We start from the raw sequence: 17,153 nt of genomic DNA, 5'->3' as shown, positions 1-17,153 counted from the left end.
CTACTTTTAAGAAACTTCTTTCAAAAAATTCATAAACTTCAGTTAATTATTTGAACTATATAGGCATATCTATGTCAATATATATATATATATATATATATATATATATATATATATATATGTACAGACACATATATGAGGTTTATATCAAGGAAATATGTTCATGGAAAGTCATGTTTTTCATTTACTATTTCAGATGTACATTACCAACACAATCAAAGCCAAAGGAACAAGACTTGCTAAGCCCGTTCTATGCCTGGGCTTAATGTGTTTGGCCTTTCTTACTGGGCTCAACAGAGTAGCAGAATATCGAAATCATTGGTCTGATGTGATAGCAGGCTTTCTGGTTGGAATATCTATAGCAGTATTTCTGGTAAGTACACATTTCTTTAAATATAATTTTTTTCTTAATCAACGTGTATAACCACCTATTAGAAAATACAGGTGTGAATCACTGGGTTTAGTTGTCAAAAGGTGGTATAGCAAATAGAAATATATATGTTTTAATCATTCATTTCTTCCTGCTTCCTCATTTATTCTGCCTAAAGTCAGGTTTGGGGTTGAAGAAAATACATTGGGTTGGCCAAAATGTTCGTTCGGGTTTTCGTACCATCTTACGGGACACCTGAACGAACTTTTTGGCCAACCCAATATATTCTACATTTAAAGGTGAACAAAATATTTTCACATAAAATGGAATGGGGCAGGGCTTCCCTGGTGGCGCAGTGGTTGAGAGTCCGCCTGCCGATGCAGGGGACACGGGTTCGTGCCCCAGTCCGGGAAGATCCCACATGCCGCGGAGCAGCTGGGCCCGTGAACCATGGCCACTGAGCCTGTGTGTCCGGAGCCTGTGCTCCGCAACGGAAGAGGCCACAACAGTGAGAGGCCCGCATACCGCAAAAGAAAAGAAAAAAAAAAAAAAAAAGGAACGGGGCTAAAAACACTCATGCCTCCCCAGATGGTTTTAAAAACTGGGTTATTTGAATATTTTAAAAGTTTCCTCATGGCACTTTGCATCCTGGAGTATGTAGACCATCCCAAAGTGCCCTGGTGCCTTGGCGCAGTACTCCCAGTGAGCTGCCAAGTCTCAGCACCTGTTATCAAACAGGTGAACCTCACTTGTGAGATGAACTGGTTCCCTGCAGTGACAAAAACCCAGGGATAGTTTCCAAGACAACGTCGCGCAAATCAGATTTTGCCAAGGAGTGAAGAGCATACGTAATGACTTCTGATGAAGTCATCTCTACTCTTATGATAAAATCCCCTTGGAATATGTCTATATGTTTTAGTTGTTGGAAAATATACTTCAGTCTGGCTGTAGAATTAATCAATCCATATAATAAGTATGGATATTTTACCCAGATGGAAAAATGTGTAGACTACTGTATAAATCAAAACATATTTTTGCATTGACACATTATAAGAAACACTTAATTTTAATTTTAATTACATTTAAATTGTTTCTCCAGAGTAACTTTCCTTCTTCAGCTTATTTTCACTAGTTCATAAGCAGTAAGCAAAAACTTATATGAACCTTTCTTCTACCAAAGATTTGGGCACTATGTATGTGCCGGGCATTTTAGGAGGTTATTTCTTCTAGAACTTCCTGAGGTAAACTGGTGACTATCCCCTGATCCCTCTCTAGACCCTGTGCTGCTTTTCTTGCTGATGTCACTCCCTCTGATGTCCAAAGTCCTGAGAGACTTAGGCTCACCCCACTCTGTTTCCCAGAGATATCCTGTAGCCTCAGGAAAACTGGGGCCCACCACGCTTGGGCCAAAACCTTTCCCTTGCTGTCACTTATCACAATTGAAACAGGTTAACTTTTTATAAAACAAAACAAAACAAAAAGCATCTTACATAAATCCTAAGAAAATAATCATAGGCAGGGCAAAGAGCATACCAAAAGTCAAAGTTTTAAAACACTGCTGTCAGATGTAACTGCGTTTCAGCTCTATGGGTCCAGAACATCTTTGCTAGCATCTCATCAGGCTTCATCTTATCCTCCTGTGGCTGTTACCATCTTCCCTTTACTGCCAGTGAATGTCGTGACACCCTGCGTTGTGAAATCTAGAGCCCTCATGTCTTCCCTGTCGCTTCCTTATCTGAGAACCATGTGGTGAATGATGAGGTGGATTATGGATCCCCCTTGGGTTCAAGACCCTCCTACTGCACATATTTAGAACATTCCACAGGCCCCTTCAGACATTCCCATGCACCCAGGAAAAGGACCTTATAAAAAGGTCATGTGAAAATGCTTTAACCACGTAATGACTAAACAAGGTTTTATACATTCATTCCCAACTGTTTATGAATGTGAGTGCCTACAGGTGCCAGGCAAGGTGTCAAGAACTGGGGCTGATAGACCTAGAGTCTGTCATACAGAGTGAAGTAAGTCAGAAAGAGAAAGACAAATACCGTATGCTAACACATATATATGGAGTTTAAGAAAAAAAATGTCATGAGGAACCTAGGAGTAAGACAGGAATAAAGACACAGACCTACTAGAGAATGGACTTGAGGATATGGGGAGGGGGAAGGGTAAGTTGTGACAAAGTGAGAGAGAGGCATGGACATATATACACTTCCAAACGTAAAGTAGATAGCTAGTGGGAAGCAGCTGCATAGCACAGGGAGATCAGCTCAGTGCTTTGTGACTGCCAGGAGGGGTGGGAGGGAGGGAGACGCCAGAGGGAAGAGATATGGGAACATATGTATATGTATAACTGATTCACTTTGTTATAAAGCAGAAACTAACACACCATTGTACAGCAATTATACTCCAATAAAGATGTAAAATAAATAAATAAATAAAGAATTGCCCCAAATTTGAAGATAAAAAAACCCAAAAAAACTGGGGATGCAAGGAGGCTCAGGTAAACATGACCTGTCTGCTGTGGTAATCTGTTTCCGGGGTCAGGCAGGAATAGTCAGGTTATTCCCTCAAACATTCCCTCCCTCTCTTCCTTCATGAAACAAACATTTACTGAGATCCTATTCTAGTCCAGGCACTGTGCTTGGTGCTGGGAATAAATACGCGAAAAAGATACAATCCAGGCACTCAAGTAGATCGCAGTCAGGTGGGACAGGATGGACACAAAGAGTTCTATAGAGGGTAAATGTAATGGTAGAGGTACATATACTCAAGAGATCTACCCTGTTGGGATTAGGGACAAATCAGAAAGAGGAGATAATTTATAAACTTGAAAAGTTTGTAAAGCAGGTAGGTCTAGCCTGGGGCATAAGGAATGAGGGGCAAAGAGCACAGAGCACAGAGGCAGTATGAAGTGCTTCATAAAATAAGTACGTATGAAGCCTCTCCTATAGTCTAGGCCCAAGGCGCCATGTGCATCTGAGAGAACATGGCACCCGGAAATGGTACCAGTCATCCAGTGCGAGTGACAAGAAAGGGGAGTGGAAGAGCACACAGGGGAATACCCTGAAAGGCCTTGTATGTTATGACAATAACATAGACTTTTGTTTAAAAACATAGGTGATTTGGGAGCTTCTGTCAGGGTCCAAGCGAGTTGAAACAGAGAAAAACAGCCTGGTTGAATTTGAATCCCAGCTTCTTTATCTACTCAGTTTGTGCCGTTAAGCAACCTTCAGTTTCTTCCTCTTTAAAGGAGGCTATAAACAGCCTCTTTAAAGGATTATTATAAGGATTTATAAAGGTTAAACAAAATGGTGTGTATATTCAGTGCATGGTCACATGGATGACTGAAATAATTTCTGTAAGTGAGAGTTTGTTTCCTGTCAGTCCTTTTACTTTCTGATAAGATTTGTGCTTTCAAGAAAATATGTTTTCTGGAAAATAAAACTCCAGGTGAAGATAGAGGAGACAAGTTATGCAGAACCAGGGAAATAAGATGGCACAAATCGGGCCTCTGAGGGCACACAGAGAGGGGAGGCTATCGGGAGGTATTTGGGAGGTGGAATGTTTTGGAGCTTGATGGAACATTGGAGACGATGAAGATGAAGCAGGCAGCAATCTATGATGATTCTCGGATTTCTCATTTGGGCAACTAAGTAGAATATTTATTTCAAGCAGTGACTACAGCTCTGGCTTACAATATGCTGGGGTGTTTCCATTGATCCTTCAGTGTGTGCAGAGCACTAAAATGATTCCAAAATAAAATTAACACTAACCTACTCCAAGCCTCTTCGTGTCAGTTGAAGGCATTCATATCCCCCATCACCCACACCTGGTGTCTAGTGTTTGCCTTTGACCCACTGTCCTCCTTCACCCCCACACCCAGTGATTGATCTAGTTCCAGTTCATTTCCACCACAGAGTCTTTCTCCCATGTCATATTTCTGTACTGTTCTGACCATAGCCTCTCGATTTTAGAGATCAAAACTTCTTACCTCTATTATATCAATGGGTTGCTAGCTTCCTTATCACTTCAGACTCTCCTCCAAACACCTCACATTCTGCTTCATACACATGATACCATAATTCATTGCCAATAACAAAGCAAAACAAACAGACAAACAAAACCCTCTTTCCTGCTGCATTAAATCAGACACTTCCATTGAACTTCTGGGATCCTCCATAGTCTGGCTTCACTCTTCCCGGCCAAGTGTATGTTTCCCTCGTTACAGTGGAACTCCTGCACTTGGAATCCAGTCAGTTTTCTTCCTCTCTTACACAGATAGGCTCTGTCCCGCCTGTGCATTGTCTCAGCTGGAACACCCACTCCTCTGTATAGTTTAGAGAGCAAAACAGGAGTGGGAGTCAGACAAACCTAGGTTGAATCCTTCTGTTGCCACTTTTTCTTTTTGCCACTTTTGCTGAATGTGTGACATCATACAAGTCACTTAGCCCCTCATCCTCCCTAAAATAGTGGGGCCTCCCCTGAACTGTATTTAAATTGATTACCCCTCCCCAAGGACTCCTTTTCTCATTTCCTATTCACTTTTCTCCACTGCATAATTCAACTTTTAATATACCACATATAATAATTTTGGTTTTGTTTTTTGCTATCAAACCCACTGGAATGTAAGCCACTCACAGAGAAGGTGTTTATTTGTTTTCATCACTGTATATTCTCAGTATTGGGTCTGGTACATAGGAGGTTCTCAGGAAATATTTGATGAATGAATGAATGAACTGTTTTATTTACTTTCCAGAGCTCTTTTGAGGGTTAAGGGAAATCGTATATATAATAAAGGCAGTCGAGTGTGTGGTACAGAGAAGGCTCTAGGTATCATGGTCTTCACCTTTGATGACTGTATTCAAATCCTTTATGCACTTGAGATTTTTCTTAGACAAATCCCAGCTTCCCCAGGAAGTGTCCCTGATTACATGGTTCTCCCATTTTTCCTGAATTTCCACTGCACTTGAAGTCAGTCCTGTTACAATCTAACAAGTAATTACCTTCTGTAGTAAATTTATTATTCTTATCTCATGTGCCTTTTCTTCAAAGTTAGAGAACACAATCCCCAAGCTTAGGAAAATACAAAGCAAATACTAGTTGAACAATAGGTGTAGATTGACTAATATTGTTTTATAAAAATGTGTGCCTCAAAGCACTTACAACAAAGATGCATATTAGTGTCCAGCAGAAAAGTTCAAGTTTACTGAGCCAAAGCAAAAGCTTGTCGGGTTTACATATGTGATATCATAATAATAATAATAGGAATTATTTGAATACTCTTTATTATATTAACTCAATTAATCTTCATAACAGCGTGTTGAGATGTAGTTATTATTGTCCTCATTTTTCAGATAAGAGAAACAGGTCTTGTTACATTAAGTAACTTGCCTGGACTCACAAAGTTAGTAAATGAAAGAGCCCAGGATTAAGCCCCAGGCCTCTTTGACCCCAAAGCCCATGCACATAGCCCCATACAACACAGATGTTTTATTTGCCACAAGGAAGAGAGAAAATGATCACAGATGGATCCGATTAATTTATTATCACTACCGGAACAAGGAAACAAAAATCTATGTGTAATGGTGACTTAGGAGTGTCATTTTTTGGAAGAGACTGTAGAGTTACACTCACAGAAACCACTAATGTAAAAATAGAATGTTTCAAAAGAAAATCACTTCAAATTGTACAGGAACGTTAGAAAATTTGAGAATTTTTAGGCTGGATACATACATGCTCATTCATTAATCTATTCATTCACGATGGTACTAAGAATACAATAGTGATCAGAAAAAAAACCGTGTCTTCTACCATGGAGCTGATAACCTTGAAAGAGAATCCCATCCACCAAAATACTATGCTAACAGATGTATAATTTCATATAGAGATAGGTGCTTGGATGAAAAGAATCACAGGTCCTTGCCAGCAAACAAACAAAGAAAAACAGCCTGGGGTCAAGAAGACTAGTAAGGAAGTGGAGGGGAGATGGTGATACCACAGATGAGTAAGATATGGTGCCCAAAGACAGTGGAGATGAGTATTCCAAGCAAAAGTCAGTGAAAGGGAGCAGAAGGTGTTTGGATAACCAAGAAGGAAGGTTGAAAGGTGGGCCAGAGCTTACACTTTAAGAGAAATGAGAAGCCAAGCCACAAAGTGGTTTTAAGAAGGTTGACATGATACAATTTGCATTTTGGAAAGACCATTCTCACTTCTTTGCAGGAAAGGGTCAGAGGGAGCCAAGATTGGATTTAGGGAGACTAGAAAGCCATGCAGGAATTCAGGCAAGCGGTGGTGATTGCTTAGTCGATGGAGTCGGTGTCGGAGATAGAACAAAGCAGATATAAGAAATCAAAATCTTTAGGAAGGAAAATTGAGCAAATTGAGTGCCTGGCTGAGTATAGGAGGTGTCCAAGTTTTCAGCCTCGTGCAACTGCATTAGGGGAACGGGAATGTGAGGGGTATTGCCTTTCCCTGAGAGAGTCCAGAAAAAGATCAAGTTTTGGAGTGGGGCCAGGAGATGGGCACATCTTGGGTTTTATTTTGAACATTTGTTGAATTTTTCATACCTTTGCCAACCAAAGAAAAGGAGCTAACTTGCTAATCTATTGCAACCTCTTCACTTTCAAATTGAGAAGACTGAGACCTAGAGGACTGTTCAAGAACTTACAGACTCAGGATCAAAAAACCAGGTCAATTGTTTTTCTTTGAATATTTTTTTAATAGGATATCAGATTCATACTTGTGAATGTTACAAGACTTACTAAATATTTGAATATGATTCTATGGGAGATTTGGTAATTTCCTTCCTTATGATTTAAATAATAACAGTAATGAAGAGTAATCATTATGTTAATAGATGCTTTAATGAATATACACTCTGTGTTAGACATTTAAATATTTCACATGTGAATTCTTAGCTGCTTCAATGGGGTGTTGTCCTGACCCTCAATTAAGGCAAAGAGATAACTGATAACACCTTTCAAAGAGTTTTCCAAACCTAAATAGCATTAAAAGCAATTATACTAATTTTAGTAGCCCATATTAACTCTAGATGAATGTTTCTTCATCTAATGACTTCCTTTTGTCTATGTACATAGTTATTTTAGCAAATTTTAATTCAGAAGAATTTGTAGCAATGTTTTTCATCTGCCGATTTTCCATTAATTTATAATATTAATGAAAAGGGAAATGTGAGTGTATGTGTATATATGTCATGAAATGGGTATGAAACTGCTGTTTGTTATGTTGTTGTTGGCTACAATTCTTGATTATATTCTTTGTGCTCTTGGCAGTAGTCAGTTGGCAAACTACAGCCCATAGGCAAAATTTGACCTGCTGCTTATTTTTTTTAACTTTTTATTTTATATTGGAGTATAGTTGATTAACAATGTTGTGATAGTTTCAGGTGTACAGCAAAGTGATTCAGTTATACATATGCATGTATCTATTCTTTTTCAAATTCTTTTCCCAATTAGGTTGTTACAGATTATTGAACAGAGTTCCCTGTTCTATACAGTAGATCCTTGTTGGTTATCCATTTTAAATATAGCAGTGTGATAAGTTGTATTGGGACACTGATATGCCTATTCCTATATGAATTGCCTCTGGCTGCTTTCACGTCAAAATGGCAGAGCTGAGTACTTGCTGCAGAGATTGTATGCCTGCAAAATCAAAAATATATACTATCTGCCCATTACAGGCAAAACACTATTAGTCCTTTGCAGGGTCAACATTTGATAGAAGGATTATCAAGTACCCATCTCTAAGCCTTTGCTATCTCTTACTTTAAACATCTTGATGGCAGTGATGAAGCTGAGGTATCAAATTATCAGGCTTTGACCTATGCTTCTGATTTGTAATTATTCAAGGAAGTGGAAGGATAATAAGTATATAGCAATTTGCAAGGAAATTTTTTTTCTGAGATAAAGTCTCAGAGTATGTATCATTTTGTAGATTTGAAAATTTTATTTAAAAACTGGAGAGTAACCAAGATCTAATTGGCCTTTGAAAATATTCAGTAATGAGCCCTACTAAAGGAAAGGCTTTCCAATGGAGGATTTGTGAAAAACATACAATGTAAATTTATACTTGTATATTAAGCATTTATTTTTTTAAATGAATGTTAGGTTATAAACTGCAAGTAAGTTCTATATTTTGGTTTGATAGTAGAATATAAAACCCAGGAAAAGAAGCCTCAAGAATAGCTTACCCATTAGTTCAATATAAGCAAATAATAGCAAATAATTTTCCTGAATTGTTTAAATCACTATTTCTTAAAGTTTAACTCACCTGCATCAGAAGCTTCAGGAATGCCTTTTAAAAGTGGCAACTCCTAGGGCTTCCCTGGTGGTGCAGTGGTTGAGAGTCCACCTGCCAATGCAGGGGACACGGGTTCGTGCCCTGGTCTGGGAAGATCCCACATGCTGTGGAGCGGCTAGGCCCGTGAGCCATGGCCGCTGAGCCTGCTCGTCTGGAGCCTGTGCACCACAACAGTGAGAGGCCCGCGTACTGCAAAAAAAAAAAAAAAAAGAAAAAGAAAAGTGGCAACTCCTAGGCCTTATCCTTCATCTGTGAAATCAGAATTTTTAGGGGAGGGCTTAGGAATGTGCATTTTTTAAAGTGCCAGAACTTTATTTTATGAACACTAGAATATGAGAACTTCTGGTTTAATTCAAATTCTGTCACTTATGGGATATAATCAATTGAAACAAGGGCTAGTTTTCTTTATGTAGAAGGTCTTCTATTTCAGTGGTAGCAGTAGTAAGCTATAGTCGAAATGCCAAATATTTGTGGGATACAATAATAGACAATAAATTAGGTTAATTAAAGGATGCTACTAAATTAGAAAGTGCCAATTGTAGAAGGTTTATTATGAATGTAATGATCTTAAAGCAATGGGAAATAATTAGCATTTAAATTAAGTTGTAGGTTAGCCACAATAAGGAAAGGTTAGCTTGCTATGAATTTTATAGGATTATGATCTTATTTTTGTATTGATTTGAGCATTGACTATAACCTAATTTAATGAAAATTTTGGAATAATAAAATTGTCATTATTAACTGAGCTACATATTAATTGATGAATGTTCTTGAACATGCTTGCACTGGATTAACCATTAAAATTTACACAAGATAAATCTGGATGTAAAGTTATAGACTTGTAATATTTAAGTAATTCCAATACTTTATTACTGTGATTAGATTTATCAGGCTATTCACAAGGGTCATAGTTATAAGGAGCATGGCTTTGCTTTAACTGTATTTTTTCCCAAAATTTTAGGTCGTGTGTGTGGTAAATAATTTCAAAGGAAGACAACCAGAAAATGAGCATATACACACAGATAATCTGGCACAGATGCCAATGATCAGCATTCCTCGAGTAGAAAGTCCTTTGGAAAAGGTAACTTCTGTACAGGTGATTCATAATTTAAATTCTAAATGTAATTGTTAGAACAAATGAATAATTACTCTTGAGAGTTCCTACACAGTCATTTTTGATTTACTAAAACAAGCTCAGAGTCTAATGTGGTATTTAGCAAGAATTTAGTCACTGAATACAACATCTTAGAACAATGCATGTCACACGGAAAACATTTCTGCAAATCCCTCACGCTAAAAGCTGAGTCTGTACATGGGATGCATTCTGTAAGTTGCCATAGCATCAAGATAGTAATGTTATACAGTGGTCCCACACATGGGCAAAATAATAAGATAGTTTTACTTGAGAATATAAGCATTTTTTCATAGCATATATTCCATTTCTTCCATGCCTCACTTATATGAGAAACTGCTTAGTGTAACAACTGGCACATAATCAGGACTCAGTAAATATTTGTTGAACCTCAGTGTATAAAGTTCTGGCAGCAGGGAATCAAGAGTCATGCTCTCCTGCTCGGGGGGGAACTTGGGGTCAGGTTGGGCTGAAGGGAGCCTGACTAGGTAGCACTTTGAATGGCAGGTCAAGACCTCATTGGGCATAGCAATGAACAGAGAAGCAGGTAGATAACGATAACTTTTCTTGAGACTTTAAATGACTGCTCAGAGGGTTACTAATGGCTTCTCCTCAGCCCTGTACATGTCCAGATTTTGATCAATATCTTAGATGAAGAGTTCAGTTACATGCTAATTGGCGGTTTAGATGGTCTGAGTCTGTGAAGGATAATTAATACATTGGATGAAAGAATAAAAATTCTTGGAAGAGTACAATAAAGATACAACTAACAATTAACTAGAAAAAAGGAAGTGTTTTGTATTTGGACTTTTTAAAAAAGTTCCTGTAGGGTAGGGTATGTCTAGGTTAAGTGCACAAATGAAAAAGGCTCAGAGAGTATAGTAGTCTACCATTCAACTTGGGTCAACAGCATGATATGGCTTCCAGAAGTTAATATGATTTTAAGTCCCACTTAGGGAAAATGATATCCTGAATGAGGGGTTTGATGGTTTGCTTTGCTCAGACCAACTTAGTGTACTGTGTACTGCCCTTGGCAACATGGTTTAAAGGTGAATATTGATAATATAGAAAAGTTGACAATAAATATTTCATAAGTGAGCAAATAGATGTGTCTAAGATAGTGAGTGGACTCAAAATCATGGATTATAAGAGACTGGAAGGAACAAAATGGTTAGTTTATAGGAAAAGAAAACTCAAGAAAGAAGCAATATCTTCCCATAAATATCTGAAGTACTGTTGTATGGCAGAGGGATGTGATTTGTTCTGTGGGGCCTCAGAGATCACAATTAGGATGAAAGAAATGAAAGTGTAGAAAGATAAATAATGTCTGGTAAGTAGTAACAACATTCTGAAAGTGGAATTCCCACCTTAAAAGCAATGAAATTTCTTTTTACTATAGGGATTCAAGAATAGCTAAATAATCACTTATCCATGATACTGCGGAAGGAATTCAAGCATTTAGATGAGGATAGAGACACTAGACGATGATGATGATGATGATGATGATGATGATGGTAATAAAATAGCAATGAATGATCATTCAGAATGTGTCAAATACTATGTTGATTGCTTCCACAAAAACACTTCTGTGCTCTACAAGTAGAATTTTGTTCTTTACAACAATTTTTAAAGCTGAGTATTATTAGTGGCAAAGACTGCTAATAGTTGACCAGTATTCCTTCTCCCCTTCTTCCTTTAAGTTACTGAAATTTCCCACTCCAATTGTAGCTACACTCACAGATTCCCAGCTGTAGTCTTTTTCCCAGCTTCCCTCACAGTTAGGTGTGACCATGCAACCAAGTTTAGACCAATACAATATGAGCAGAAGGGTAGGTGCAACAAGTTCTGGATCATCTCTTTGAAAACTCTTGTCCTGGACATTCTGTACTCCTCGCCAATGGAAAAGGTAAATGACTGGAATAGTCTTTAATTTTTAAAGATGACCTACCCTCCTTGACAGCCTAGGTTCTGGATGAGCTCATGGAGCAGTCCACATACATACCCTAGATGGTTCTGAAAAACAAATAAATTCCTTTTCTCTTCGAGTCATTGGATTGTTTTCATATTTTTTCTACAGTGGTTTAGTTGATGGCCTTTTATAATAAATTTCCTCATTATACAGTTAAGAAAACTGAACTTCCAAGTAGTTAAGCAGTTTGCAAATGTCCATTTCACTGATAAACAGCAAAGAAAAATTATACAATGTAGCAATCCAAGACACATGCTTATGTGATAAAATATATGTTTAAGTGAATAATACATATAAAATTCAATCTTGTTTAATTTTAAATTAAGTATAGAAAACAGTAGAATTTAGGAAGAGATCTTAAACATACTTTGAAGAAAATGGTCAGGGTAAAAAATAAAGTCTTTATTTTATATAGTTCTCAATATATTAACTTGAACAAAAATCACAGTCTTCTGCTTTTAACATATTTATTTGCATAACGGTTCTTTAGTGGTCTACTAGCATTGCCAGATATTCTTATATACCATGACATCATTATGTATATTAAGTTATTAAAATATTTCTGTTCTTAATTTTATGCAAATTCATTTTTATTTATAGTGACTTTTAAGATGTTAGATGATGGAAGCAAAAATATTCTATTAGAATCCATAGATTGCAAGAGATCTGTGTTTATTAACTTCTTTCTTTCATTAATATTTTTGTTTATGACAAATTCATGTGTCTTGTCTTCACTCTGGTAGTTAGGCAATAAAGATGATTGGAATCTAATTTGATTCTCCCCTTCACACACCTAGCACATTTACACTCACCCCGCTGAGCCCCAACTTCCCTCTCTGTTCTCTCCATCCCTGTCTGCAAGGGAACGCTGTCTGCACAGTTTGTGGTCTGCTGCTCTCAATCACATAGACCACAGGAAGAACATGGGTCTCAGGAGCTTCCCCCAGGAGCTCTGCGGGTGAGAGGACATGTATTTGAGCTCATCAGCAAGCAAGGGAGGAAGACCATCACTTCAGAAGCCCACAGTAGCTTTCTCTTCTTTCTGTGATAAAGAATGTTTGGAGTAAATATATTGCTTTTCATCATAGTTCACAGTGGGAAAAAAGTGAATGCAAATCGCTCCCCAGTAAGTTGATCTTAATAATTGATAGTTGGAGAATGACATTAGATCCTTAAAGCTGGCCCTCTGAGGAGAGAAAGGAGGCCCAGTGTTAAAGTGTGGTCCACAGGCATGGCCTAGTGTTTTAGCATTATTATGCCAAACTATCATTTTCTGGTTGTCAGTTTTACATGGAGAAGGCAAACGGTTTCTTTTGGAAGTTATGTACTTATATAACCTCTTATGTTCAAAGTACATGCTTGATAAATGGTACACTACAGAGTAATTACAGCATGCAAACGTTCTTGCTTATATAATGCCAGCAATTTATCCCTTAATTATAGGGAGTTTGTCATATAGTTAATTACCACAGTTTGAGGAGAAGTCATGATTTTTCTGAAAGCTAAATAAATCTGAACATTCATTACATTTGGTTTTATGAAAAGAATTAATCATCTGTGGAAAGTAGCCCATCATATCTCAATGTCCACTTATTTAAGTTACCAGTAACTTTATTACAGCCATTTATAATATCAGATCATGAAAGATCTAAATGTATATCTGTAGTGAATTATTACATCAGTTGTGATACATTCTTACAATGGGATCCAGTACATTATAGTGTGGTACTTCTGCTTACAGTTTCTAGAGGTAGACTAGCTGGCAATTATGGACAATTTTGATCTTGGGCAGCTTACCTAAATGCTCTGTGACTCAGCTTTCTCCTTCATAGAATGATTCATAGAATGATAGTCATAAAAGTTCAATAAGATAATAGTCAAGCATTTTTGAGCAGTGTCTGGCACCTCTGAAGCCCTTAAGCATTACGAATTATAATTATTATTACTATTCCACAGTTAAAATGGATGAGGTAAATCAAGATGTGGAAAGTTTTCTAGTATGTTGCAAAATTTTTGTAAGTTGATATATATAAAATATGTCTGTGTATGATGAAGCCAGTTGTGCAAAACACCACACAAGATACTTCTCTCTAGTAGGAAAGAAAAGAGCGTATAGATGAGAGAGAGAAGGGGAAAGGGTACCTACAGACACCAGTCTGAGAGAGAAACTGACATAGTTCTCTCTCTGCTGTCTCTGTCTTCCTCCCTTTCCTCCCCTCCCTCCCTCCCTCCCTTCTTTCCTTCCTTCCTTTCTTCCTTTTCTCTCTCATTTTCTCTTTATCTTCCTGTAATGAGGCTATATTCATGAAAAATTGTGTAACTAAAATAATTATAGTGTTTTAAAATTATTCACTTTTCTTCAGCTGCTTCCTGAGGAGGTCTTGGTTATGCTTCCTCGTGTTGACTGTTGATATGTTCTGATTGAGCAAAGTCCCTTGGAAAAATTTCCTTGGAATAATTTAAATTCCTGTGCCCCTTCCTTATGACTCCCACAAACCTTTTGAGAGTGTTTGGTTTATTTTTCTATGCCAAATTGGGCACAGAGACCTTGGTTGTAGCTCGCATGCCTTTATGCATCATGCCCAGGGACCAGCTGTTCTTGGCACACCTGCAGTCATCTCCATTTCAGGTCCTATCTGTCCTGGGACCCTGACACGAGCTGTGTGTAGGTGCCTCTCATTTGCAGGAGCCACAAAATTCCACCGGCCGAAGGCCCCAGGGAGCCAAGTCGCACCACTCCTCCCTTTCAAACTTATCCTTTTCTGGCCCTGCCTTCAAGGTCCCATGCATCCCAAACTGAATCTTCAGGGGTTCTGGCTTCAGGAGGTCTCCAAAAACAAAAAGACACCATTAATTACTCTTGGGAGTCCAAAAACCAAAAGTCTGCCTCTCCTTCTAGGAAATGAAGATGGAAACATTTACATATTTATTAGCTTTACTCTCCTATATTAGCAAGAGTAAAGTAGGAGTTAATATCTTAATAGCTGTGTCACAGAGAGAAAACAAGATAGAGTAAAATTATAGGCATTTCTACTAGATATAGTATAAATAGATCCAGTTTGATGGATGTCACCAAAGGACAAGTGAAATTTTTCTTTGCCAGTAAAGAAGTTCAATGTTGCAGAAGTGGCTAAAATCCTATATGATCCCAGTAATACCTCCAAAATTTCAAAGAGTGAGGACAAGAGATAGGAGTGACCTTTAAGAGAATGAGAAGACTTATTTAGAGCACAATTCAACACCTTGGACCAACAACATGTTGAAGCAGGGTTAGCAGGTAGGCGAGTACACACCAAAAGAAAGCCTTCAGGCAAGAACCTTTCCTCTGATCAGGCTTCTCATTAATATGGGCGCGTGCCAGATAAAAGAACCCTTTCCTGAACTGAATGGGTACCATAAAATTGGTAAAAAAATAAAAATAAATAAGCTGCCTCCAAGGACTATGCCATCTTCCTGTAGTAGAGTTTAAGCTGAACAGAATAGCAGTCCTGATATTTCAGCAACCATAGCAATAGTTTCATTATAGCTTCTATATAGTTTCATATAGAAATAAAGTGACCTTCCTGGAAATGTCCATGGCCTCAGCTTCTTCTCCCACTCCTCCCACTCCCACTCCCACTCAGGCTGGTAAAGTATCAAAATCATATTATAAAACTACATTCTCCAGCTCTTCAGCTTAAGATCTGGGTGAAGGATTTCCTGACTATTCAAGAAAAGAGTTCAGGGGTCTTTGAATCTTCTCCCACTCAGTTTAGGAAGATAAACTGAGCTAAATCTATTCTGATTCAAGTATAAATAATCAGGACAATTGCTTAAATCCTTTAAAACGATTTCATGACACAGAAGAGAGACGTATTTTAAGAGATAGAATACGTTTTTGAGGAAAAAAGATTACAAGATAATTAAATTCATTGTAGGTAATATCTGCTTTCTACTGTCAAGGAAATTAAAGAAAATATGTGAAATGAGAGATGAAAGATAGCTGGCACAATGGCACAATTAGGAAACTAATGTAAGAAAAGAATGTCATGGCAAGATTAAAACCAATACTAGAAACCATAAAGAACAAAATCCACAATGGAGAAAGTGAAATCAGTTATGTTAAGGATAGGTTTCAGAATTTGTAGTAAAAGAACAAAAGAATAAAATTGATCTGAGTAAAAATAATAGATATGAAGGATATACCACAGAAATGTAACATGTGAATCACTGCAGATGCTAAAGAAGAGGACAAATGAAGCTATAACAATATTCAGATAAATACTATAAGGAAACTTTCCTTCCAAATAAATATTTGAATCTTTAGGCTCCAAGGGTTAACAGGATACAAGGGAAAATTAAAATATATACCAGAATTTAGATATTTCTCAGTGAAATTTTCAAATTTCAATACTGAAGAAAGAATTCTATAAATATTGTGGTAGATGGTATTGTTGTTCCCAGTTATTAACTACCCTCTTCTATAGGCAGAGTATCCTTCCTGCCCCAGTTATTTTGGACTTGATCAATAACATGGGAGTGAACCTGATAGATGGCCCATCAACCAGAAACTTGTAGAGCCATCATGAGCTTCTGCCCACCCTGTTGCTCTTGAGCCTTCTTCCAGGAGAAGGCTGTGTTCCAGACACGGGCTGTTCTGACAGCCTGAGTCCCAGAATGGGAAGTCATGGGAAGCAGACCAACACCCAACCTGTAGCTTGGAGCAGATCCATAGAACCTGACCACCAACATGTAGTATGAGGAGGTATATACACACATTTGTTGTTGGAAGCCAACTAGCTTTTGAGGTTATAATACAGTGTGCCTACTGAAAACTAATACACACAAAACTAATAAACCACCCAAGACTAACAGCATGCTAGCCTCAGACTTCTCCCTCTATAGGATTAGATGCCAGAATAAAATGGAGTAATGTCTTCTGAGTTTCCATGAAAAAGATGGTGACATACAAATTCTATTCCCACCCAAAAGGTCATTTAAGTGTTAAGATAATCATAAAGCATCACATGTGTAAAAATTCAGGAACTATATTACTCATGAAAGAAGATATTTACTTGTACCAGAAGATATTTACCAGTTAACTGAGCAAAACATCAATATCTAGAGCTCTCAAATTGAGAAAAGTCATATTATGAATGAGTTGGCAGGAAAAAATGGAAACCATTTAAATATAGACTTAATTAGAATTGACTGTGGTAAATGCAGTGACAGAAACAGGGCAAAATTATAAAATTCATTTAAAGAGAAGATCTATAACAAAATAAATTAATACAGCAATGACAAAATGAGACAAATCTTAGATAATGCCAATAAAATTGTCGAAGTATGATAATTTGTAGATTTTATAAAGGAGGGAC

The 17,153-nt window shown here is 37.6% G+C and overlaps 1 protein-coding gene across 1 annotated transcript in view; it reads left to right on the top strand.

The window, feature by feature from the left end:
• Positions 1 to 17,153, top strand: part of PLPPR5 (phospholipid phosphatase related 5) — a 168,816-nt gene that overhangs the window by 101,323 nt on the left and 50,340 nt on the right. Inside the window, exons 4-5 of the mRNA XM_060119804.1 lie at positions 197 to 373; positions 9,657 to 9,791. Coding sequence (XP_059975787.1) covers positions 197 to 373; positions 9,657 to 9,791 — 312 coding nt within the window. The remainder of the gene's footprint in view (positions 1 to 196; positions 374 to 9,656; positions 9,792 to 17,153) is intronic.

The sequence above is a fragment of the Mesoplodon densirostris genome, chromosome 2 (assembly GCF_025265405.1).
Source record: "Mesoplodon densirostris isolate mMesDen1 chromosome 2, mMesDen1 primary haplotype, whole genome shotgun sequence".
Lineage (NCBI taxonomy): Eukaryota > Metazoa > Chordata > Mammalia > Artiodactyla > Ziphiidae > Mesoplodon > Mesoplodon densirostris.
The sequence above is the reverse complement of the archived record's forward strand: the minus strand, read 5'-3'. Positions and strand labels throughout refer to the sequence as shown.